Source organism: Zootermopsis nevadensis, unplaced genomic scaffold (assembly GCF_977971745.1).
Source record: "Zootermopsis nevadensis isolate Lab colony 2312 unplaced genomic scaffold, Znev_1.0 Znev_ptg000027l, whole genome shotgun sequence".
NCBI classification, from domain to species: Eukaryota; Metazoa; Arthropoda; class Insecta; order Blattodea; family Termopsidae; genus Zootermopsis; species Zootermopsis nevadensis.
The window spans coordinates 1,009,273-1,036,716 of record NW_028259159.1 but is presented as its reverse complement, the minus strand read 5'-3'; the positions used below and the strand labels follow the sequence as shown (position 1 = coordinate 1,036,716).

Below are 27,444 nucleotides of genomic sequence, written 5' to 3'. Positions count from 1 at the left end.
CCAGACATAATTTGTCTCATTAGCCTCTGGGCAATGTTTGTTTAAATCACACTACATCTGAGAATAAGAATTTAGTAGATTAACTTTCTAGAATTGATTCTGTCCTATTTCGCTGTTTACAGTAATATATTTATCTCTGGTATTAAGGGAGAAATAAATAACACATTTCTAATTCTATGCTTCAAAATCCTATTTATATTGACAAAGATAATAATCAGTATTCCTTGTAACATTATAATTATTTCTTACATAATAAATAAATGTAGGGTTTTATCTACTCAATTAAACACGTATTTCGTTACAAGATTTCTGTTTCAAGATATTGGGAACACTCAATTTAACATTTACAAATACGAAATAACTTTTCTTGTAATTATCACATGTGAACATTCTTATTACAATTTTATCCAGATTTGTTAAATTATAATGATTTAAATAGTTGTGCTGTTTTGAAACGATCAAATAATAGGAATTTTGAAGGGTATGTGAATATAATATAACGCAATTGATAATTTATTTTAATAAATGTATATTCAAAAAGTAAATGTGACCCTATACAGGAATCTTGGATCCTGTCTGTTAGTTTTCGGTATCCCTGAATATTTTATGTCATTCTGACGTAATAAGAAGATATATTGTGTATAGAGGGTCATCGATTACATTTAGTTACATATATGTTAAATGATTTTAATATATCGAAACGTCAGTAATTTTACTTCGATACACGTACTCATACGCTGTAGTATTTTGTTCCCTACTATGTAATATCGTGATTAGACTTCATGTGACTGTCTGTGTTTGGTATGTGCCAACATTGAGCTGTTTCACTCACAGATTCTCAGCTGTCGAAGAATAAAAACCGAGCTTTTACATGTTATTTCATGGGATATCTTAGCAAAATATCGGTACTTTATAGACATATTATGAATACAGAATTTAGAGTTCATTTTCTGCATTTCCTTCACACATTCGTGATATGGATTGAATCCAATCTGGTACAAGATGGACGTCTACTCCCTGCAGGGCTGACTGTTGTCATAGGTAAGATGGTGCCAGAGTGTCCCGGTTCACATTCTGCTAGCACTAGTGTCTGTATATCCATTGCAGATTTGGTCTTCCGTGGAGGGTTCATAGGCAAGGTCACCATAGTAGCCGAGCTTCCGACGAAAACTGAGTTCTGACGGGGTCTGTGCAAGGTGTGTATCGGTTCGCCGATGCAGTTCACGTTGAATTTGGAGAAAGTGCGGTGCTGGAAACAGAAAGTAAGGCGTTAGAAGTTGCGCATAGCCCTCACGTTGTAGGAAAAAATATATTTGTCCTAGTATGTATAGAAATTAGTAGAGTATTAAGCTCTCATAATCTCCCCACGTGTACTATTTACCCCGTCCATGTCATCCTCCGTGATTTTATCATCCTAATGATATTTGGTGAACAGTTCAACTTATAACCATATGAAAGTGCGGCCATTAAGTTACCCACAAGTTAAAATTTAAGTAGTTATAAATTACCATTCGAACGATTCCATGTCTTGATCCTCAGTCTGTCGAAATATGTTCAGAGATCCCATTTGAATTCGTCAGTACTGACTTTCTCGTTTACCCCTGCCAGCATGATAAGCGTGAACCACACAAGTCCGCATACAAGAGTAGTTGAGAAGCCTTGTTGAATACATCCCTGTGATATTGCATGTAACATATAGACTTCAGTTATCGGCTTTAAAACTGCGGTACATATACCAATAGCTCGACAATGTCTTGATCATTAAAGATAAGCCATCAATAACCACGTTTTAATCGAAAACTGCAGTATGGATGAAGAAGGAATAAGAAAATTTGTTTTACGACGTCGATGTTGATCGTCTAGGTTACAACTCCACGTGAACGTGTAGGTAGATACCAGCGTTTTGGTGGAACGTATTCGTTCAGCCCTGAAGTTTGATTCAGTGTGTTCCGCCTCCAAAACATTTGTTTCTAAACGGCGTTACAACCCAGAAGACAAACACGGAGATCTTCACCGCAGTTAGAAGATCAGGTATTTGTTTATGGTGGCCTTGTGTGTTGTAACGCCGTGTCTACTTCTAGCTGGGAACATGCTGCCTCCACCTTTAGGGCGTCGCAACCTACAAGACTACCACAGACTTCTTCACTGCCGCAAGAACGTCAAATTTCATAAAAATATATTTGGTTAATAGAAGTTCAAGTACTGATTAAAGTAACATTTTTTTTAATTATAGCATTTGTAGAATCAATGTAGTAATATTATCGTTGAATTTAAGATTTGTTACGTAAAGCAGGCATGAAAACTAGTATATGTGCAGGACTACTTTGAGCAGTGTAAATGCAGTGCGTGTGCTCAGAGTGACGCTACTTAACGAAGTTGACAAGTGCCAGTGCAGAGTGCGACTGAACCCACTCAAACAAGTAGGCCTTCTCCTGTAGATCCACTTGTCTTATTACAGCCTACAGACCTATACAGAGTGGGTAGGAAGTAAGTAGGCATTAAATAATCGCTATAGGTTTATATAGAGGTTATAACCATTTCTCAATGCCTACCTACTTCCCACCCACTCTGTAGAATCATTTTGTGCACTGTTACTAATTTGTTTACAGCCATTCTGGTCTGTTTCTGCCTAAAATGCTACCAAAGATTTGAACATTCATCTGAACTTATCTGTATGGAATACGGTCATTAATTGAATGAAACTTTTAGAGTTTACTTGTGCGTGTAAAGCGAAGGGGACATCACCCAGCTAATCCTCAAAGTAAAGTTTAAATTCGAATTTGCGTCCATAGAAAGACAAACAAATTTTCACAGCGCTCGTCGAAGTTTTTGAAGATGATTTTTATATACAGGGAGATTTTCCCAGTAAAAGTAGTTGTTATTTATCATGTCTAAAAGAAAATGTTTATGTAAGTCTTACACATGTGTTCCATTTACCGCCACAGGGTCCTGTTTGCTCTAAACGAAATAGACAACTCCCCCCTCCCCCAAATAAAAATCATATTGAAAATAGTTGCATTCCTTCAATACACAGTCTCAAACTTCAAGCAATAGAATACAGACCATTGATTCATTCGGAAGTTTGAACGGTAAAGTACAGAAAATATAAAAACAAATGCTAATTATTATAATGATACAGTGTAGGTATTTCTCGTTTCGGTCGAGGTCCTGGACTAAAATGTCGGCTCGGACACCGTATATCCTGACTGAGGTTTCTGTGATTTTCCTCAGTTTCTCCACGATTATGTCAGGATAGTACCTCAAATTAGGTCATGGCACCTTCCTTCAATATCCTTTCCATTCACTAATTATCCTGCATAACGCCATATTACTTCAGCTATTGACAGTGTTGTTTAAAACCACAGATTAGTAAATATCGCTGAGAAACAGTGTTTGAGACTACAAGAACTCTGATAGCGTCAAAGCACTTGTGTGCAGTCCTTAGTGAGCGTGTATGTGCACAGAATACAGTTTATCAGCGTGGAGCTAAAATAATGCAGAGGACTGTCTCCGCTGAGCATGTCTTTAGCCTCCGCACCGATATACTCACCACCTGGACTGTCTTCTGGCCAGCTCTCGCCATGAACCGCACTTCTGTTTTTCACATGATCTAAGAAAGGCTTCGTATCGTCACATGATAAACAATCGGCATGGCGCAAAGGATCCGTTTGTCTAGCACCGTTAGGATCGTCCATCTAGAAATATTCAGAGGACGATGGCATTCCGCGCCTGTTATGTCTGAACACACTAACCGCCACGCTTGTATGTTTATTTTACTGTAAACCTCGCAACCTGTGCTAATTATACTTTGTTAATCGCTCTTTTATGCATTAACGGAAGTACGTATATGTATATTTCTGCTGTATTATTTATCACTGATATTGTTACGGTTATGAAATCAAGGAGAAATAGATGTGTAGGGAATGTCGCCCATGCTGGAAAACAGAAGGTTATACAATATTTTAGCCGGAAAATCTTGGAAAGACTGTTTGAGGCTAAAATCATCTGAATTATCCCGCAACTAGCAGTCGTGCTGCTTCTAGTTTGAATCATCAGTATCACATAAAAGCCGTGCTGGCAAGGTTCTTCCATGCCTTATATAAACAAGTGCGATATTTGTGGGCGTTTGCTAGCGAAAGCCTTGAGAAAGGCGACTTAGTTCGGCTGAGACATGGCAAAATATTCTGTTCTGCAGGTATTCCTACCATTAGGCTGATTTGAGAAATACTAATATGGGTGACGAAAAAGTTTATAAATGATGACACACGGTCTAGTACAGCATTTAAGGTTGTTATTTGGAGATAAAGAATAGAAAATGCAAAAAAAAAATTTAGTCTCACCACCGTTCAGGAGTGACGACGTTTTTATGTTGATGTCGCTTTGTATTATTGTGTCCGTTTGATGTAGGCTGTGCTCTGAGAGTTTGTGGAATCACAATTGGTTGAAGAGCATGTATCAGACTGGAATGGTAGTACAGGCAACAAGTCCCCGCTATACGAAGAAATAAGTACCCTAAAATGCTACAAAGAGCATAATTTACTGTCTTTCTTCCATTGGAAACAAGGAAATTGGTTAAAATATTAGATTAAAAAGTATTTCTATTTCGTAAAAATTGACAATCGCAGAGATAAAGGGGCATCAATGTAAGAACGTCGCAACTCTGAAACGGGGCGAATCCGGAAAAACTTACATTTTATGCTCCAAATGATATTCCAAACAACCTCCGTTAAGTAATGTACCAGAAGTTTGAATCACTCTGTATAACAGAAACGAGAAAGGATCACGGGAGAAAGAGGGGTGGAGATAAACACACGAAAGAATGTAAAGAAAGAAAGAAAGATGGCAAGGCATATCACGCGGAATTTCATCGGGCCGTCACAAGCAGAACAGGTACTTTGAACATCGTCCGCCTCCGTGCTTTATCGCCCCCCCCCCCCCAGAATTTGCATGTGATTGGGTCGGAGTATGTGACAGTTACCTGCAGTCCAATAGGGCCGTTTATATCAACCATGGGGCAGCTGGATCTGTGCTGCTGCTGGAACTTGGGCTGATAAGGCTCCAACATACGGATTTTGCCCCACCGGTTAAAAAACAGGGCAATGGCTGCTATCCACAAAACCAACACCAGTAGTACGATCAGAGCTTCTTCAGCCCGGACGACAATGGGGGATGTTCCCCCCGCTCCCAGTGGGGGCGGAGAGACTGAAGGTGACGTTGGAAGCGTCGGCGCCAGTGCAGGAGGCCGAGGACGGTTTCCGCGTTCAACTGGCTCTGGAAATTCTGTGCTGCTGAAATTTCTCATCAGCTTCTGAGGAAATATTCCTGCGGAGAAAATAAATAACTGACAGAAAGTGCATTTGGAGACGTAGGTGAACAAGAGGAAACAATTAAGAAATAGAATGTGAAGATGTAAGACGGCTTATATAGTTCTGGGTAGGGAATAATTGTGGATTTTTCTGAATACGATAATTAACTTCGGATTCCATTAAATGCAGGGAAATGACCGATAAGCTCAAGAAGAAGAAAAAAAGACACTTCGAATTCGTGTTAATTTGCAATAATAAATTGAGACTAGTTATATATACTCACTTGTGACCCTGTAGCCATCGTTAATTGTGGTTTTCGCTTTATGGTGGTTAGGACTCCCATGCGAAGCCCCGATAGGTTCCAGTGTGCCGTCGCGCACAGAACTGTCGTAGTTCAGACCTCAGAACTGCGGATAAACAATGCAGTGGGTGAGAAACCAATACCAAGGTCAACATCTCGTGGGACAATTGCCGTAACTGTGAGGCTGGTGCTCAGAAATGATTTGCCTTTGAGAAGAAGTCTAAACAGGAACTGAATTTTAAAATATTAAATTAGTTCCGTGTTCAACTTCTTAATACGAAAGTGTCTGTCTTCTGGGCTGTAGCGCCGTGTAATCTGGTAGAGGTTTACCGTCGTTTCAGGTTCATTGCCGTGATAATGGGGGCAGCAAGGACCTCTGTGTTTGCGACTAATGAAATTATTCTAGCCAATGGAGTGTAATAAATGATTGCATGGTATAAATGCGATGTTGTAATTCCGTGTAGCTACATTACTGAAATTTACAACACAAACTCTTCCGGAATTTTGTCAGAATTGAACACGTGAATATTATTTTACTTTATTATTGCATGTTCTGTATGGACCTACTATTGCATATACATTTTGTGTTCGAATTCGTTTGAAGATTATTTTAATCGTTTAAGTAGTCATAGTACAGTGACTGACAAAGCTTCAATGGAGACTGATGTAGTTTATTTCCATGCTTGTGTTCTGTTTAACTTTCAGTAGTTTAATATTTGACTAAGTAATATCTATCCCTGCATAGAAATTGTCTCTTCTGTGAGAGGAGTGAAGTGGTAGGGTGGGCCGTGTTCAAACGTTGCACGTACAGTGATAGTGAGATGTTAAACGTTGACAGGCGGGGTTATGAATATGCAGGACTGGGGGGACAACAGGACCGACATAAAGCACACACGCAATTATAATGCAACAAACTCATTTCCCGATATGTAATTTTGACAAACATTATCGGTTTAATCTCAAATGCTTTCTTTCACGAACAAATGACTTCATTAATTGATTCTAAAAGCGTCATGAATATTGAAACAGCGAATAAATTGTAGTGCTCTGTCGAGTGCTGCACTGTGTTGTTACGAAATCAAAAATAACCCATCCAAGATGCCATTAAACCCTTTAAGTCCATTGGTAACCATATGTGCCATCTGGTTTAACAGTTTATATGGAAACCACTGATCATCATGTAATAGTTCTTCATCTGCATGGCAGGATAATAATGTCATATCAATTAGAGTAGGCTGCATTACGAGGATTTATTCAGTGAGAAAATATACGAACAGGGCTGTTACCTGGCGTAGTGATGGTTTTGAAGCACTACCTTTTTTGTGTGCATAAAATAAATAAAGAGTTCTACTGTTTCCTCTAGAATGCGATCTCTTAATGAATGCCACTGCACGGGGGGAGGGGGGGGGAGAGTGTACATAATTCATTTTGAAACCAGTTTGTTTAGCATTTCCCAGCGTGTATTGTGAAGCATTTTCATTTAAACTTTGTGTTGTAATAAAAAACGGAAAAACCATAGAGTAGAAGCAGATTCGAGCATTTGGAACTTTGGTGGACAGAACAGAGTTGCTGCAGATTCACATCACAGGATACAGAATGAGTAGCATCAAATTTTCATTTTACATACTCTGCAATAAATTGCTGTACAGTTTCAAAAAAGCCTGTTTTTACGGTACATTTTTGAAGCGTTCTTTTGTGCGAAAATCCTAAAATGAAGGTACTGTATGAAATCGTGCCTGTGCGTCCACACGTATCGTCGAAGAATTACTTTGATGTATTTTGACAACATTTGATTTTGGAAGCCTGCACGAAAGCTGTTGGTCTAATTTGAATTTGGTTTATGTCAGTCTGATATAACTCCTACTGCACAAGAATTTTTTGTCGAACATTGTCACTTAAAGGAGAAACACAAGCTTAATACTTTTGTAAATTAATGGGTGTGTTTGGATTTTGTACTGTCTTAATACTATGCTTTTCGTTTGTCTAAATTGTTGTAATATTTATTATAGTTCATAGAAAAAAGTAAGATACGGTGTTAGGTGCGAATAATAAATAACAAGTGTGACAGAATAAATATGAAGATTAGAAATTTATGTTTTGAAAAAGCGCAGTGTGTAACAAGCTTGACTTTACATATAATATAGTGCAATTTAAAATATTAGAACGGAAACATGTAATTAAATATTTGGTGCCACATAAATCCTGAAATATTGCGGTAAATTTATATTTATCTATCCACTCTAGTATAACACAGGTGTGCATTATTAATAAGATAAATAGCCATTTACCAAAGAAACAGAATAAAAATGCCTGTCCTCTGGGTTGTATCGGTTTTCCTCATCGACGATTTGCTCTGATAATGGAAACGCACTAAATCGGCTGAGAACCACTGATACAAGCCAGCGGGCTAGCAAAGGGAAACACAGTCGCACTGTTAATATCACGAACAACTGCATAACGCTGTCTGCGTAATAGTTGCCTTCTCATAGAACGCATTATTTTTGTGTGATACTAGCAAGGCTCTGTATATGGGTGAAGGGATGAAGTTACATCTGTGAGTTGAGTAAGCCATTAGTTTCATCCTGACCTCATGCATGTTCTGCTGAGATCTCAAAGGATTCTAGGGGTGTATAAAACCTGGTCACCAGATCAAAGCTACTTTCCGTGTACTTATGGCACAGACGAGAGTAAATTCCACCACATGCTGCTTATCTACGTTTCTTTCATTGAGTACGCCGCGATAGAGCGGCAACTTCTCCGACACCTCTTTGTTGCTTGTAATCTAAACATACAATTGCAGGCGCAATGTAAAACGCCCCAGTCCCTCATACAGTTACAAGTGTTTGCATCTGATTTATCCATGAGCAGATTAATGATACTATATCAACTGAACGAATTGAAAAGTATGGGAGAGTGATTACAATCAAAGAAATCGGAAGCCCATTTTGATATACTACCCTGAAACTTGTGTAACAGAATAGACAGAACCCACGAATGCCTTCAGGACAGACGCCATCCGCTATAAGCATTTACGTTTAAACTTAGCCGAGAAAGTTATTCCACATATACAAAAGGGGTTAGAAGTCTGAAACGTCTGTTAGGATAAGTTAACATAACATTTCAGTTCAGTATAGAAGGCAGCTACATTTTATGATTTGAAAGCTTCCAATACAATAGCTTGATAACCAACGCTGTCCTGTGTAGGAACAATGGAATTTGAATGACGCAAACAGCGCGAGTGATAAGAAATATAGCGTGGAGTTAGGTAAATAAAATCTCGGAATCCAGGAATATGAAATAACGTTACCAACGCCGGCCTATAATACGAAAGGGATTTAGAAATAAAACAAGAAATAATTTCAAAGGGCGACAACACCTAGACGCTGAAAAAATATTTATTGCATTTATTTATAATAGTAATATGAGAATAGTAAGTTTTTTAATTTTAATTTAAATTGTTATTTCCACTTCGAAAACGCTGTATGCAATAAATTAATCTCTCAATACGTGTAAGTATTTCCAGGTAGATATATCCTGTGTAGCGTAAAATATGAACGATGGCGGTGTAAATGATGAATAATGCTTATGGCAACATAAATTCACATAGTCTGATATTTAACACATAGTCTACAGAACTTGCAGTAATGAAGTGTAAACAAAAAGTGTAGTGGTGAATGTCTTTTGTCTTAGTGTACTGTAGTCTGCGTCTCATTGTGCATTGTTTTACCGTAGCCTTAGTGTGAACTGCATAAATACCACTGTGGCAACACACGCTTTTTACATTCAGTTTACTGTATTAATGAAAGCTCTTTTTATGTCTCCGTGTTATTCTTTTACATCTCTTTGTTTTTTCATTCAATCCTTGATGATTTAATTTAACTACCCATTGTTTAATTTTCTATATTCTTTCCTATGTACATAATTATTTCTTCCTTCCTGCCTTAGTTTCATAGCAACAGCGACCTTGGATACCAGTGCCCTAACGCTCTAACTCAGCGGCTTGGCGTTGCTACAACGAAAGCACGAGATGTGATTTCAGTTCCTTCTGAGATATTTGTCACTCATCTTGAAACAGTATTACTCGTTGGCTCAGTTTCGTAGAAAGAAAAACACTAAAAGTTCTAAATCCAAACAATTATGATAGTTTACATCTGCAATACTGGTTTGTCTGCAATGCACTCTAAGTGTGGCATTCATGACTTTTCTTTCTTATAACTATATCGACAACCACAAATTATTCCACCCGTAGCAATTTAATATAACAATTACCTTACTGGCACCTGGCTCAGTATAAATTAATTTTTTAAAATTGTGAACAGCTACAGAACTGTTTTTATTTGTAGATATCAACCCAATAATAATATTACCAAATTCATTAGTATTTAATATTTCTGCTATGCTTATCATCTGCCTTGATTTGATACAGGGGATTGTAAGAAACCTTATCACTTGTCGATCATTAAACACCAAGTGATTTCTTTGCTTCCTGTTAATTATTCTGGTAAAAACCGTGTTTCGTCTTGTATTCTCTAATGTTCAAGTTCACATTTGGCCTGTTGTTTTAGTACAATTAAAAACATTGTCAGTTCTACATGTCGTTAACGAAAGTCCAAACATTCGTAAAATATAAATACTCCTATGATTTATGAAAATTAACTTCGTGAGATTTAAATTTTAAAAAAAATGTATATAAAACAAAGCAGCTTGTGTTATAACTCAGTGTAATCTCGACTGAAACTCTCGTATGTTCCCTTATTTTTATTTTTTGTATTGCTCTCTGCAGAACACTAACTCGTGACAGCATCTGGGTACAAATCGTAACAAGATAATAAGCTGAGATTGACAGCATTAAATCGACAACGCTATTAAGTTAAATCTTTCGTTAGTTGCCTGCACTTCCGCTACATTTCGATGTCCACAAAAGCGTCCGTGTTTACTGCAGCGCCAACTACGCAGTAAAACTTATTCTTTCAATATTTTTGAAGTTCTTCACAGAATGGTTTCTAAATCGTCTTCGAGTAGTGATTTCAAAGGAATTTCCCACACAGTCAAGCTTTGTTATGGTTTTGAAATTAAGAGAGCTTCTTGTGAACACTGCGTGTGTTTCCTCATTGATTCCACTGCACACATTAACATGAAATGTTTAGAAATATCGGCTGGAGTGTTCTTCATTTTGACACCTTTTAAATTTTTACGCTTAAGAATGTCAGCGGCCATTGTGAAACTCATTACGGCGAATAATAAATGAAAATTACAAACATGATGACTGATTAAACATTTTAGGTTTTATTAAGCAAAATTCAGATAATTCAGATCTATACTTAGATGGAGATTTTACATGTTCATCAATGTATTGTCTACACATTTGAATTACTTCATTTTTGCACTAAGAAACGCTTTCGCTGTGTGCCGTGGCGGCACTCCGTCTGCAGGACTCCATACTAATGGGCTGGGAGCCAAGTCTGACTTGCAGAAACCATTCTACCGAAAATGTTTTAAGAGCATCGCTTCGTTTAAAAATACTGATCTTTTGAGAATAAGTATACCAACATCATTTGGTGTTTCCATGTTTCTCGAAGTTTAATCTAAGTGTAAATTTATGTGACAGACGGTACAGGCTGCGATACATTCGCTGAGGTTGACAGTTCTTTGTTTCACGGCTGCCTTGTAGAAAATCATCTGAGCTGTTTGAGTTCAAAGACTTTTATTTCCAACTCTGTAGCACAGGTTTATGGACTAATCATATTACAAACAACTTAAATATTTATATATTTGCAAGTTTGCGATGGGATTCGTATGTAAGCAGGATTGGAATTAATTCTAAGTGGCTTGCATGGAAGTACCTCGTGCCTTCTCATGCATATTGCTTACATAGATTTACAAGCAGAACGAACATTTTTGTTTTCCGACCATGGAATAATATTACTGTACTTTTCATTTTTAATGCATGGAAAAGGGAAAAAAACAGAAATGGTCTGGCCTTCTGAATTTATGCAGTCCATTAGAGCATAGAACCATATTCTTTCCTACTCGCAATCCGTCACCATTCTTCATTGCATTTTCACGGATTTGAGAATTTAAACTTTTTCGTTCTTTTGTCTTGTGTGAGTACAAAATGTTTGTTAGAAAACCTGAAGGGAAGAGACAACTCGGAAGACCTAAGTGTAGATAGAATAATAATAAAGTAGGTATTAAAGGATAAGGTGGAAGGATGTGGACTGATCCACATAGTTTTAGATAGGGATCGGTGGCGGGCTTTTGTATACACGATAATGAACCTTCGGGACCGATAAAAGATGGGCTATACATGACTTTATGAGCGACTGTCAGCTTCTTAAAGAGGATTTTGGTCAACAGAGGTAGTTAAGCCTGTGGCTTAAGTAATATCCGGCGACCTTGGAACAGTGTGATTTTGTGATCATTTTTGTTCTGGCAGATACTCGCCTTTTGAATATAGGCCTCTGAGATCTTCAGGACTGATGTAGAGGATCAAAGGCCAGTACTTCTATAAATGCATGACAACATTTTCCATGATGCCCTTTACCACCATGCTTCTTGTTACGGGTTGTAAAAGATATTCTAGTACTTAGCATATAACGGTATATAGGGATTTAAACCAGAATGTGTTCTATGAAATTTATGGATAGATGAGATTAATGAGGAAATATATCAAGTAACAATATAAGGTTGTGTTTACGAAATTTAAAGTAATTAACATACAAACGTCATATACCACAATGCGATGTAAACTAATGACCTTACAATCAACAAAAGAATTGTTACCATACGAGCCGTAAGCCGTTTCAGCACCGAATAGTTGAATATGCTTCCAGGCATACGTGTTTTTCCAGCAGAACCTCATGTGTAACCTGTTTTATGTTGTTATTGACGTGTGGTGAATTCCTCCCAGCCGCCAGCGGTTTACTGCCCACTGATCACTGACCCACAGCTGACTGGTTCAATAATTGTACTGTGATTCAGAACTCAACATTATCGTGTAGTAGGGGGTGGGGTATAGGTCCGCTGGATTGCAAAGTAATATGACAGGCATTCCGGAGATTACTGTTATGAAATGTTACGGACGTAGAGGTTTGAACATCACTGAACGCGTTTGGTATTAATAAATATATTGTCTTCCTGTCTGCACGAGTTACAAAGCCGGTAGTAGCTAAGGTAGTTAAAAGAACTACCGTAATTTATGGAATCATAGATTCATTACTTTATCCGAAATAACATGACATTCAACCCTACTCTCAAGCAGTTTATATTATGAGAAAAGTAAAGAAACAAAGCCTTAGAACCTTGGTGTTGTGTTTAGATTTTTTTCACGAAACAGTCAGATGTCGAACCCCCATCCAACCTTAAGTGCTATAACGCAAGACCTGTTAATTGATAGAGTTATTGGCACAAATAACTCGTGCTAAAGGTAGCAAATTATATTTATAAACGATTCTTTCAGCTGTTCAGTGTTACGTTTATTAAATGAACTCATGTACATCAAGGCACACTATCGATCCGACAGTCCGAATCAGTGATGGCGGGACACTGAACAAGAGCCTTTCTTTGCCTTCCCTGTCGAGTAAGTGGATAACACCCGTCACCTTATTTCTAGCCTCTCTACACGTGAAAACATTCTTCATATCGATCAATGACTTTCCAGCAAGTAGGTTATCCGGTGACCTCACAAGTGATACCACACGTGTATTGTCGTCTGCCAGTTATATGACGTCTTTTTTCAACTTAATTCCCAACTTTTGTATCGTCAGGTTATTGATAATATCTGGTTATAATTACATATGGGACCAGTCATAGCATAGGCGGGTAGTCGTCGCTTCTCATCGCCGAAGCCCGGAATTGCTGCCAGGGCAGTTCTCATGGGATCTGTGGTGACGAAGTGGCACTGGGACAGGTTTTTCTCTCAGTCTTCGGGTTTTTCCTGCTAATGCCATTCGGCCGCTGCTGTATATTCGCTCGTGTATCATCTGGGGGATGGACAATGTTCTCATTTGGGCTGCAGTTCCACAGAGACGTAGTCTCACCCCATCGAAACAATAATAAATTTATCGTTTATATTTGCCATCTCTTTCAGTACTGCTAATGCTATTTATTTTTCTTGTAGTAACAAAATAACCTCACCTTTTCAAATGAATGGTTGCGTGGTATCGATAGTTATGTCAGTTCTGCGACGATAAATTGAGATATACTTGTTCAGTTTTACACTTCTGCACTGATTCAGAGTGTTAGCACTCTTTATCCTCCGTGGCCGTCGTATTGGACACTAGTGCTATGTGAAACTTGAATTTCTCACCGCGGTGAAGATGTCAGTGTTGTTTTGAATTGTAACGCTGTGTGGAGTCTTAGGTATATATTAAATATCGGAGAAAAATGCTGCCTCCCCTGAAGACTGAGGCGTTTATTTAGTCCGAAACGCTGGCATTACAAACCAAAAGATGAAAATCGACCTTGTCAAAATAACAATTAGAAATAGGGCCGACATTCCTTTTGGTAATACTTAGTAGTAAATAATCGTCCTATCTTGCCTGTATGTGTGCCTAAATATTAAACCTTATTTATGACCATTGTATTTTATAAAACTTGTCTTCTCCACATGAAATACTACAGGGAACTTCCGTTTGTACATTTATTTCAAGAACTTCGTTCCCATGGAATTATTTTATGTGTAGAACTTGCTGAATTTAGAAATATTTTTAGTCTGAAGCGAACAAAGTGTGGTACAACTGCACTAAAACTTAAAAAAAATAGTATTACATGTCGATTCGCACGATTTATTTGACAAGGCGGTTCATATACGCAAATTATGCACTTTTTCTCTTTGCATGTAAATAAAGGAAGGTTGACTGCTGCATACATAAACTGTTTGGTTCTCAGAAGGAAGTACATTTTATAATTTTAGTTTAAAATGGAATTGTGCCTTCTGAAAGAGGCATGAGGAACGGAAATTCAGTTTGACAATAGAAGGAAATTATTTTTAAAGCTGCAAAGGTTTTTGTGGCATGTATTTTTAGCAAAGCAATTTTCGTTGAGATCCTTCTTGAGGTGAAACTCTGAAAAGTAAACTTGTATTGTCTGAACTCGAGAATTATTTATTTGTGACCCATGTCCTTCAGAATACTGACATTAAGAATTCTTTTTTGTGAGAAACGTAGGATTCTGAATTTATATATACAACCACAGAAGCGCTTACCTACAGTACGTCATAATCCGTACCATTCGGTTTCACACCAACTCTGTAGTTGATGCAGCGTCTTTAAATAAATAAATTACGTAACAGTTGGGATTGCCGTGTAGACGTTTTAACAGCAGATAGGTGAAGCCTGATCCACGGCTTGCATGGGCGTGGCCTTAATCGGAGTCACGGATAATATTTCTTTCCTCAGACGAGAAGAATTTGCCGCTATATGAGATTGTACTGGAAGCATATATCTTCAGGAAGATCTGTTGGTTTCGGTTTAACACTTTTGATGTAGATTATTATGGTTGTCCGAAAAAGTTAATCACCAGAACGGAGTTCGAAATTACATCCCACGCAGTTGCTGTATCACTGAGCGCACAGGCGATGTTTAAGACTATCTTTTCCCGTTTGCTTCCAGTGGCTCAAAACCAGCATAAATGTTTTTATGGTGCACACAGGTACCATTTCCGTATGCGTTCTCTACGGACATATGCACGCAATTTAATAAACATTCTCAAGTCAACTAAGCATACAAACAGTACGCACACGACGTGAGTGAGATGTCCACCTGCTTAGGTCATGCCGTATGAGGTTCGAGGTTCTCACAGTGGTGAAAATGTCCGTGTTGGTCATTTGGCTTGTGACGCCCCGTGGGTTTGCACTTTTTTAAAACATTGTTTGCAATGAACAAGACACGATTTACATCTAAGCAAAGTATGAATTCAAACCGACAAATATAAACATATTTTTTACCGATACTTTTTTTCCAGTCACCATTATAAAAATTCGAGTTTCATTCAGTCCATATTCGATTTCCATCACGTATTCATATCACAAGGGCCTACTTATCACTCTTTCGCACACAGATGTTCGTGACACAGAGGCACATCGTGTGAGGTCAGAAGAAAGCTGGTGCTGATGTAATGTCACGTCACGTCGAACGCGCCCTGCTACCTGTGTTTTATCGGGGTAATCGAGTCTGCAGCAAAGTAGCGTACAGGCGAAGCGTAACGAAAGTTGACATGAAACCACTACGCTTGTTATGTTGATGGATTATCACGAAAACATATATGCAACGGTAAAGAAAAAAGTATTAGCAATAATATATGCATATCATATTTAAGTTTAAAGTCCGCATAGTATTTTAATTCACTTTACAAATGTCTCGGATTCAATTTCTAAATTTATTTACATCTCAGATTTACGTCTGTTATATCAGTTGATGGAATGCGTCCGCGTGACGACCGGTTTGGGTTCTAACACAATGAGAATCTTCGTGACGAATATTGGTAAATAAAGTAAAGCAACCTAACATATTTAGGATTGTGGAGTATAGGAGACTGCGATGAGCTGGAAGAAACAAGGCTTGAATACAGAATTTCGGTACGGAAACCTCTTGCAATACGGCCACTTGGAAGACCAAGAATGAGATGGGAAGATAACATCATCAAGGATCTGAGGAAGCAAGCGTAAAATTTGTGTAATTCTGACACAAGACATAGTTACTTTGTGTGTTGTTTCAGTTTACTGCACTGGTGTTAGCTACAGTGTCTAGATGATAAGATTTATTGTTTTTCAACGTGACACTCGTGCAGACAGTTGCATTAAACCCTTTGTACTAATAACGTTGAAATTTGGCTCTGTTCCCATTTTAATTATTCATTCCTATCAAGAGGAGCGCATTTAAATCAATTCTGAGTAAAAGGACAATATTTTATTATCGTATTACATTAAATCCGGTAGCGGGTAGGAACTCTCTTCGGAGATAGTCCTACTTCAGGGAAGTGAGTGCCCCTGCCTACGCGAACTCCGGGTTCCCCTTGACCCGAGGGGTAGCAACCTGCAAGGGTCCCTCTACCAGGGTCACGGTAGATGGCATAGGGCAGCAGCTATGTCATTTCTGGGCCGAGGCTATTGAAGAATGACTTCCCTAAAGGCCCGTCACCAGATATTCACAGGCGACAATCACATATTGATTGTACCGGTTGTGATACTGCGATGGAGAAGACAACGGGAAACCACTCCATTATAATTCCCTAGTACAATCAAGCATGCTCTATGCTGATCGCCAACATCCGGAACGGATAGGCACTTTAAGAAGAAGAAGAATTATATTAAACTTGCTTAGAATCTACTATATTACTCGCATAACCGTGTGCTAGAGACGCTGTCGGTCGATGGAGTATGGCCGATTTATTGAAATTGTTTTGGCGTATTCACAAAATGATGCATTAAAATGGAATAACGAGAGTGACAGTGTAGTAGTTAACATTCCTGTGTTATTTCCTTGAGGCCTCGGGTTTGAATCTCAGCCCGTAAATTGGATGTTCTGGTCTAGAATTATCGTGGTTTTCTTAGTAGATTCAGTCAAGTACTGGGAAACTTCTTTAAAGTAATTTAATGTTTTTATTAACTTTTTGAAAAATAATCTTCGTACGTGAAATATGATGCTTAGTGGCTGTTTATTATCAAAGATTAATTGCTCCTGGATTAATTAAAACGAAGAAATGACACAATCATGTTAGATATATGTTTGACATGACGTAAGACATCATATGTTCTGACGAACACCACCTGTCTGCTTTCTAAGTAGTAAATCGATTGACCTTGCCGTATCATAGCAGCGTATTGTAGAATGAAGAATAGTATATTCCATTTAATTTGTTACTTCAAAATCTGCTTCGGAAGTTACATATTTTATTTTCGTTACAGAAAAGAAATTGTATGTGTAATATTAATGTTACACTAAAAGTTACATTTATATAAGCATGCTCCATTAAATATTGTTTCATCCGTTATATCAGCAGTTTAATTTGTAAGATATGTTTATTTCCATCGTTTGACTACATTTTCTAAGTATGCGCCTTATGCGCCGATATAGCAGTGTCAGTTTTGTTTATTAGCTTATTTTAAGAACTTTCTTCAGCTTAGTACGTCAAATAGATTTGAGTAGGTGCATAATAGTGTGCTATGAATTAATAAGGCCTAGGTAAGAAGCGGTCCTGGCGTGTTTAATGTCAGATGTATTGAGGGACTAATGAATACCATCAATGAACCAGTCGGATAGCCGGCCTCATAGCTGAAATTCGAACAGGAGACTCCTCGACTGCGGGGCAGAAGTGCTCATTACCACACTGCACGATTGAGTTCGTGATATTTAGTTTCAGAATAATTAGAGAACAGTCAGGGGAGGTAAATGGAAAAGTACCCATAGCAGACGTTGAATGAAATATTCAGTAAGAGTAGAACTACCAGTTAGTGCTCGCGTGAGTACTTTCAGAGAATAAATTGTTGGATCGAATCCTGGAAATGTTTGGCCTAGTCGATCGGTTGCTGAACCACAGCCTTTGGATGAGTAGTATTGTTTCTAACTTAATAATTGTACCTAATTATAATTGTGTAAAATTATTAAGTATGGCGTGTCTCTTGTTTACAGCAATAATATTTCATTTGACTACGCTTGTGTTGACAATATTAAACCGAGCAGCTTGGTGCGACGGTCTCACTACTAATTTAAGTTAGACAGGTGTCCTTCGATTTCTTGCAGGAAAGTTGGCTGCCCTGACCGACTTTGTTTCTTCCCGTGGTTCATCCAGACGAATGCCAGTTGTACGTTAAAATACGTTCCTGTATGTTTCCATTTCGTTGTACGTAATGTCTCTCAACATCATTCAACGCTAGATACCTTTAGCAAATAAAATAGGGCCGGGATCTGTGGCGGACTTTTGTGAACTCGGTAATGAAACTTCGCGTTCCATAAAAGGAGAGTAATTTGTTGGCTATCTGAGCGACTGTTAGCTTCTGAAGAAGGACACCCATTCGCTTGAAGACGGATTGAAAGCTTCTCCAGTTATTTATTTATTTGTCTATTTATGATTTATTTAACGATGCTGTCACTTGTTCACACTTTATTGCTTCGAACGGTAGGAAGATTGAAGAATAATTAATTGGAAAAATCTGGAATGAAGTGATCGAGACTTATTTTCCTGGAGGTACTGAGAATAACCACGAAAGGAAGTCGGGGTAGCTTATTTCCGGTCTAAGATCTGGACTCGGGACATTCCGAATATGAAGCAGCACTTGGCTATGCCTTTCGAAATACGTCGTGTATTTTATATCGATGTTAGGCTTCTGGGTTGCAGCGTCGTTTGTAAGTAGATTCCAACGTTTCGGAGGAACATACTGCCTACGTCTTTATGGTTACATTAGGTGTGTCTCGCGCAGTGGAGAGTGGCTATCATAACTGCTGTGCACGAAAAAAGATATTATCACGGATATTTAGATATTTGTTATAAATAACGATTTTCCGTCAGTCATGGTAGTCGGTGTCGGAAGTCCCACCCCGGGACACGTAAATACCGAGGCGTGAGTGATTGCTTGTTTCTCTGCGCTGTACCGATTTCCGACCTCATGGTTGTGAACTGTTCCTTGAAGACGCGATCGCAAATTTTACCGTCAACTTGAGAACTGTTTTATCCTGCCTCGTAAATGTGGCTGATGGTCTTTAGCACCATGTAAATCCCACATCGCCATTAACGTCTAGCCATGCATACAAGTTAGCGCTGTGCTCCATGGTCAACTTGGCAAATGCCCTTGCGTTACGTAATGGTCCCGCGTGCCTCAGAGGATTATGCAAACTGCTCCCCTCCCAATCGTGGGTTTTGAAGATGATAGATTGAAGCGATGCGAGGCAGAACATGTGGTTCATGCTTCACTGCCTCCTTCTGACTGTCCACTATGATGGTAAAGCTTATAATGGCTTGGATGAACTTCGAGTTGCCACTTAACCCTCATTGACTCAGAAGTCCACTTCACAGAGGAGCCAGTTCTGTGTTCAGAGGTAAATGTCATAATTGCCAATTCTCGTAGGCATTACACTATGAAGGTGTGTAGGAACCTTGGAAGTAAAATTCCACGCATTCTAGACCCCGATGGTAGTGAAGGTGAGTGGTCAACTTCATGCTCCGGTTCATTTACTTTAAGAGAAGGAGAATCCTGTATCCGTTTGATAGGAGGCTGATTGGGACCAGTGGTCTAGTAATTGCCTAATAACTTTGAATTTGTTAGTACTGAACCCGATATTGATGTTTCTGTACCAGCACATCGCGCTGCGAGGTGTCCCGCCTGGGTTGCGTTGTCAAGTACTCGTATTTGTCTCCATTCCATCCTTCTTAACTCCATAATTTTAGTTACCTTCAAAGACTTTTATCACTCAATGATTTGATGAACTGTTCCTTGTTTAGTCTTTGTTTTGCGAGCAAAGTGAAGCGAAGTTGCTAGGTGACGGGTGGCTACTAATGGCGGAGAACACGACTCAGGGGGACTTGGCAGATGACGCCTTTTTTCCTTCTGTTCCGTCATTGTAATTCACGCGTCATATCTGAAATCCCCTTGCATCCTCTTCCTTTTTTATGACTTTTATAGCGTGCTTCAAAGGTTCACATTTACAAGTTTGGAATGGATCCAATATTACGTACGCATTTGTTTTAAAGTGACAATATTTTCTACTTGAGAGTCCTTTTCGGGTCTTTTGGCGTATATATAGGTTTCATATTTTCTCTAAATGTTGCATTAATCTTTGTAATTTATGTGCTAAAATCCGGTAACAAGAGACAACGGGCGTGGTTTTACTTCCCCTTCAACAAAACTCACGCTATTCTGCCTAAAGTAAGGATTCTGTTTCCTACAGTTGATATGTGACCATGTCACTTAGGAGGAAGCTACATGCAAATTTGGAGAGGTAATCTCGTAAGGTTTCTGTGTAGAGTAGGCGCTTCAAATGTTTCACAGTTTTGATATAAAACTGAAACACCGGTTACGTAATAAGTGGAATTTGAAGAAGCCGCGCGGATATTTGACAGGGGAGAAAGTTGAACCTTACTTCATCCTGCGTGAACAAATGCTGCGGTGTTGCGTGACTTGTAATCTAACGAACAGGGGAAATCGTGTGCACTGAAAATAGGTTAACGGGAAATTTTTAAAACTATTCTAGACGTATTCTGTGTATAAATACTACAGTTACTAACAGATGTCGCTGCATATTTTAGGATTCCGAAGGATTAGGTTAGATAGGTTCGATACTGTCGCTTAGTGACAGATTCATACGCTGCCGTGTGTTGTCCTGTATAGGTAATGGGCTTGTAACGGGGGAACAGTGCAGTATAATGTATAAGAAATGGTTTTGTAGTAAATTCTGAATCAGAACAGAAAGAGCTATTTCAGTCTCGTTCCCGTTCCTGTCAGCACAATTCATTTTCTCTATCAGTTTACGCCACCGGTTCATCCTTTTGTCCCCGATGTGCTCTGCTCAGTTTGGCTGTCAGCCTTTATGATGAAATATTGAAACGCCTGTGAGGATGATCTAGAAAGCAAGGCTGTTTTTACATCACGAGAGCATGTGCGAGCGCCTAAATCATCTGCGAGTATCCGTTCAAAGGCGTGGCAAAGTAGGCTAAGTGCTCTGCAAACAACGCTTTGCTGGCAAATAAGAAGTTACGGATATTTAAGGTTCATGTTGACTCATGTTTACACGTAATTTTGGGACGTCAGACATCGAAGCCCTCTTGAAGCAGAGTCGTTTCCTGTCCAAGACTTGACTGTAATTAAAATATGTTTTATATATTTTACCCGAGTTCCGAGGCAGTCGAATTCTGGCTGTGTTTGTTTATATACATATACTATGCCTTGCACCACGTAACTGATACTTAACTGCTCTATTTTAACTTTTCCTTAATTTAACAAGTCGTCTCTTTACTCCAACATTTTGTATGAGTTCCTCATTTGTCAAGTACGGTCCCGGCCAAGAGATATTTATTTTGACAGTTTTGTTGTGGTTTCCCTTAGCCTCTACAGGAAAATGCCGCGATGAGTTGATGAGCGCTTCCACATTTTGTCCCAAAACGTTATCCACAATCGTAGTCTTTCCCGTGTGTCGGTATATATATATATATATATATATATATATTCAATTCAATTCATTTAGTTAAGTGATTGACAACAGTCAGGTAAGGCTAATAACAGTCAAGCACTGAACAACAGTACAGGATGAAATATAATAAATAATTATATATATATATATATATATATAACAAAGCAGTCGTCGTTAAATAAATGACCATTCAGTTCTTACAGTAGTCATACGTGTTTCGCCAACGGAATGCCCTTTATTATAGACCATAATAGTAACAGAAGTAGCTTGTGAATTGTGAAGTTTCTCCTTTTGTGGTTTTATTCGTCCTAGAATTTTGAACTAAATTCGTAATTAATAAATATTTTTCACTGCAGCGTATCTATGGTGTTCGTTGAGAAGGTCTTAAGTTAACACAAATTAAATATGACTTAAGACCTTCTTGCTGAGCTACAAATAAATAACATCTGCTGAATTTTCTGTAAATGTTAAAGAGGTAAATATATGAGGACTGTGAAAACATGCATCTGATGAAATTAAATTTTGATATCATAAAAGAAGGAAATACGATACAGAACAGAGAAGTAGACAGTAGAAACAAACTCTAAACCCTCGGGCGGGTTTCAAGCCAAAACTGAAACAGTGATCATAATAGTATTCTGATGACCATAAACATAAAGTTGATACAAAGTTATTTTAGCAGGATTTAGATTAATTATTTGGGAACAGCAAAATGCAAATACAAGACACGACATTAATCATACATCCACCCAGAACAGTTGTTCTCAACCTGTCTGTTGCACTATTAAAGAAAATAATGAAGGTATGTTGTATTTTATAAAACTATGTCTGGATAATCGCTTCTGTTTGCAGCAGAATAGACAAGCTTTTGATTTACGTATTATCTGTCTCATGGTACGAGCTAACCCAGGTTTGTAAAAATATTTGGGCCCAGTACTCAGCATAATCAGCAGTGGTTCTTGTCGTTAACCGAATGGAGACTTTCTGAAATGTGGACCAGAAAGCGCGAAAATCCTTTTTCTCTACGACAATGGAAAGGGATTGCTAATTTATTTATGATTTATTTAACGACGCTGTTAGTGGTTCAAATTATATAACGTCAAATAATGAGTTACGTAATGAATTATTGATTGTGAAGTTATGAAAGTAAGAGTTCTTGGTACTCTAAAATATCCTAGAATTTACCTAAACTTTTTTACTAGCTGATGGACTATAAGTTTTTCAAGGAATCCGGGAAACTGGTTAACCACCAGCCACTTCTGTGATAAATAAATTTAGCATTTTATTAATGCCATAATATATGCCTAAATCTGTTCTTGCTTTTTGTTTTGTAATTCAAACTAATTGCGTCGTTTTGTTAAAGAAAACTATTTACAACATGTAATATGTGATGTGATGACGTTGCGACTTTAAAGGCGACTCTTGCACACTAGAAATAATTATAATTGTTTTAATAGACAACAGATCATTCTAATTCATTTAACTTAAATTTATCTTTCACATCAGTTGCAGTGATCATGTATACTTACATGAGCTCATTTGCATAGACCTACTGCTTTCTTACATTTTATGGAACGTGTTCAACTAGTGAACGAACTTCTTAAACCCGATCCATCACTTCTTCTTAGTACAATTGCAAAAGAAACTTTCCAGAAGGTCTTAGAAATACTTCATGCTTTCTGTGTTTAGGTTTAAATTAGGAACACTTTCTGTAATATTTATCAAATGCTGATATTATTGCAAAAAATAAATATGCGTCTCATACATTGGAATTAACGATAAACATTTTACCCTCCTGTCACTGCGTTTTGCAAACTAATTTGTCACGTTTGCTAACAGAGTTAGTGGCAGCTCATCCTACGGTCATCATACATAACTGACAAACATCTACCCTATTCCACATTCTTTAGAATCTCAAACTTTGTTGCGGTAATATGGAAATTTAATTTATTTTAACAGATTTTTCTGTAAGATAAATTGTTATAATGCATTCTTAAGCATTTTACATTGTACAATTAAGTTGTTACTTGTGATTTAAATCTGCCTTCTTTTAACAGGAAACATAATTTGATTTATCTGATTTCCCAGCTGTAGAACTAAATTACAGAAGTCATAGTAGCCCTGTTTATGCGTGTATGTTGAAGGGTCGGGGGTGCTAATTTGAGTAGCGCTGGGGCAAAATCCACTTGACAAGTACAAAAGAATTACACAATGGACGGTCTATTAACTGGTTTAATGATAGGGAGACAGAGTCCGTGTAGAAGTCACATAACATACGACTTGCCGTTTTCACAGATTGTTAGTCCTAACTTTTCCGCCTTCATTAACGGTGCTTAGTAACGTAAGTTTATAATCTATAAAAGAAATGCAATGTACCTCATTAGTGAGCGGCACAGGTTCTTGTGCAGACGACCATTGGATTAAATAATACTCGAATCAAATTCTGTTTGTTATTGTATGTAATTATAAACATGTCTTACTATCATTTGGGTGTACTATTATAACGTTTTAGGGAATAACTTATTACTTATATACAAATTTTTTCTACAGAAAATCAAAACGTGTTAGTTGAAGGTGACGAATTCTTCCGGCGTCGCAGCCTAAAAGAATATTACTCTAAAGTAGATGAGCTTCTTGAATTAAATTATATAATTTATAGTTATGAATAGAATTAGGTGAAAACACTAGTCTAACAATGAATTATCACTGTATTTTGAGATACACCATTCTTCTTTCTCAGCGTCACGAATTACTTGTCTTTATCTGCTCCTGTTCAGATTTTTAAAATATGTTTGTACATTTATTACTAAATTTCTGTTCTCTTATGGTTTGTACAACATTTTTTACACATCTTTCAGCTGTAATTGTTCGAATGTGATCAGTCTGGTTGTGTCATTACTTTCTGTTCTCTTATTGAGATCCAAGAAAACAATGGAAAATAATTTTAAGACTCAAAGACAGTATTGTGATATCGGGAATAATATGTGCGGTTCTTTCCTAATCCATCTTGTAGGCCTATGTGTTGTATCTTGAATGTGAACAAATGCTAATGATTATAGAATGCTTACGTTTTTCTATATCTATGCCTGTTATTTAGCATAAAATTGCTGCTCATGAATTGGAATTTATTCTTAGTCAGGACTGAGGACAAATATGCTAGACTATAAATTTTTGCAGTTTGTGATTTAAAATGTTTGAGTAAGCAGTAAGTTACACTAAATTTTAACATTTTCATAGTAGCTTTTTAAACTAAAATGTCATATATCATGCGAATTCGCTGACCAAAGATAAACATATATCTAATTTTTTTATTGAAAATATTTATAACACGTGATAAATTAAGATTGATATCCTTATAAATGTTTATTTTCGTAAGTTTAGTGTAGTATAAAATAAATGTATCACGATATCACACAGTCACCACTTTATGCATGTGTGTTTATAATTAATAATTCATGTTTTTCTTTAGAACCATTCCATACAGAGAATTCAATTCAATAAATAAATGAACTAATTACCAAACATGTCACGTAATGAAGCTAAACAGAAGTTATCTTTGACTGACATTTATATTACAACGTAGGTAAGCTCATAACATGTGGCGAAATGTATCTCTGTTTTCTGGTTTCTGTAACTTACAGTTATAACTCTCATTAATTACATGATGTTTTGTTTGTTTTATGGATCCGGGAATTAGTTTATGAAAAGTAAGAGTCTATTTTTAACATAGTTTAATATTGATCTTTTTACATAGAATTACGTTGTGAACAAAATGAAAACGTAGTTCCTGTTTAAACCCTAAATACTACAAAAGTTAGTGGACACGAAAGTAAGTTTAATTAAATGAACGTCTGGGATTCAGAGTTCCCGCTGCTGCGTAAAATACGATTACTTAAAAGACGAGTCATTTGTGTTACGGTCAACGCACATACTTCCCACACAGCCTGCCCTGGTCATACACGGAGCTTCTTGCACAGGTCTCAAATTTCCTTTGCATATTTCCACATTTCGCTCTTTTTATTAGCAGTGGTATTTACGATAAATTATCTCCCTATCATTATATCGCTGGAAACAAAATAACAGTCCTATTTTTGTTCGGAGGAAATTGAAGGTAACGAAGGCATTTCATTAAACTCCTTCTTCTGCTTAAATATGTAATGAAAACAAATCAAATAACAATTACGTTCTGACTTATATAGAACATTTCACAAGATTAAGCGTTCTAAACGACTCGCACGTGATTTTGGCGGACATCAAAGCTGATCGGACGAGAATATAAATCTGTTTATTTTCTCATTATTTTAGAACCAACGAGACGTTAAATTATTTTTCACAGTCATGTTATTTGCAGCATATATTAATTGAGATGACTTGCATTTGTTTAATATATATGATAATTATCTTTAATGAAGGTTATATATGTTGTTCACGAGAATATTGTGAAGCTTTGCTAATATGCCTCTAATTTGTTCCTTAGTTACTTTTCATAACTTCGACTTTAATCGAGACTGACCTGCAATTGCATGTTGTGTAAGATACGAAGTGGCCAGTTGAACTTTGCTGTCTGTTATAGCAGTCGCAGGATACACTGTAGATGTTGATCATCCGTTACACTGTAACAGGTGTGTGTTATGTCCCGTGACGATTTCCTAAAATGTTTCCACTTTTAGTTACCAAGATGGAGAGGCTGTGCGCCTTGTGTGTAGACCTTCCCGCTGTCGCTCTACGTCTGAACAACTGCGCGACAAAACCACGCGGCTCCGTGTTTAGCGGGAGATCCAATCTGCAGGGGGAGAGGGTGGGTGTGGAAACATAATATGACCGTTAATTTCATAAGGGCGCCGTTAATGCTGTAAGACGTTATATATTGCACGCCACACTATCGTTGTGATAACTCGTAGGAAGCAAAAATATGTCGCACTTTGAGGGGAAATTTGTTTAAGACTTGGTTTTTACAAATACATGCCTTCATTCCCTCGACATTAAATCTTATATAACAAGTTTCCCATTTTTTTTAAATTGAACATGTACGGAGTGGATGTTTATTGTCTCAGAATTTGTTTGTTATGCAGTCCCGCACAACGTATTAAAGTCTCTTGTGTCTGTCTTCTTCCAAGCGCTTGGCATGGAAATACAACGCAATGTATGCTGTGCATTAACCGACTAAGAGCCAGTTGCTGGTTTTATTGTATACAGCCTTCGTAACAAATTGTAATGGAGTAAGCTACCGTTTAGGAATAAAGCTGTTGAATAAGGCATAGGGTGTAGAAAAAAGAGAAAGAAAGGAAAGAAGAAATAAATAATTTTAATAATTATAATCAAGCAAGGAATAATGACTGTTGTTGTGCGGGAATGGATAACAACAAATTCGAAGACGATTAACAGTCAGCCTTTACAGGACTTATTTGGATGGCTACCCATGAAAACGCCTATAAATTTCCCCACGTTTGTATGGATCTACATAAAATATTAGTCCAGAGAGCGTTACAGCCCACAAAACCAACAATGACATTTTAAATTTATTTAATTAGCAGTTCAATAAATGAAAAGAATTTTGGTAAGTTCCTTCCGCAAATAGATTAATTAGCCATTTCTGTTATTAAGCTTGTGAGGTGAATTTTTAACAGAAAGCTTTAAGCAAAAGACAACAAATTTAAACTTCTGATGGTGCAACCGTGGACTTTGAGATGTTCAGTGTAGTAGCTTGGGTCTCTTT

The 27,444-nt window shown here is 37.6% G+C and overlaps 2 protein-coding genes across 6 annotated transcripts in view; one reads left to right on the top strand and one right to left on the bottom strand.

Moving 5' to 3' along the window:
* LOC110828533 (uncharacterized) overlaps positions 1 to 27,444 on the top strand; it is a 281,385-nt gene that overhangs the window by 177,466 nt on the left and 76,475 nt on the right. The gene's annotated exons all lie outside the window — the stretch shown is intronic.
* On the bottom strand, positions 173 to 26,465 carry LOC110828535 (uncharacterized). 3 transcript variants are annotated; one of them, XR_015537226.1, is made up of 6 exons: positions 26,242 to 26,465; positions 5,590 to 5,713; positions 4,979 to 5,322; positions 3,551 to 3,695; positions 1,509 to 1,674; positions 1,110 to 1,249 (listed from the first exon to the last, which is right to left on the bottom strand). XR_015537226.1 is itself a non-coding variant. In XM_087356342.1 (5 exons), the coding sequence occupies exons 3-5, from the start codon at positions 5,300 to 5,302 to the stop codon at positions 1,068 to 1,070; spliced, it is 651 nt and encodes a 216-aa protein (XP_087212468.1). In that variant the 5' UTR covers positions 5,303 to 5,322; positions 5,590 to 5,713; positions 26,242 to 26,465; the 3' UTR covers positions 173 to 1,067. The 3 variants fall into 3 exon arrangements, 2 of the variants coding, with proteins under 2 accessions (XP_087212468.1, XP_021917034.1); XM_087356342.1 differs by lacking the exon at positions 1,509 to 1,674 and having other exon boundaries at positions 173 to 1,249; XM_022061342.2 differs by lacking the exons at positions 1,509 to 1,674; positions 3,551 to 3,695 and having other exon boundaries at positions 173 to 1,249.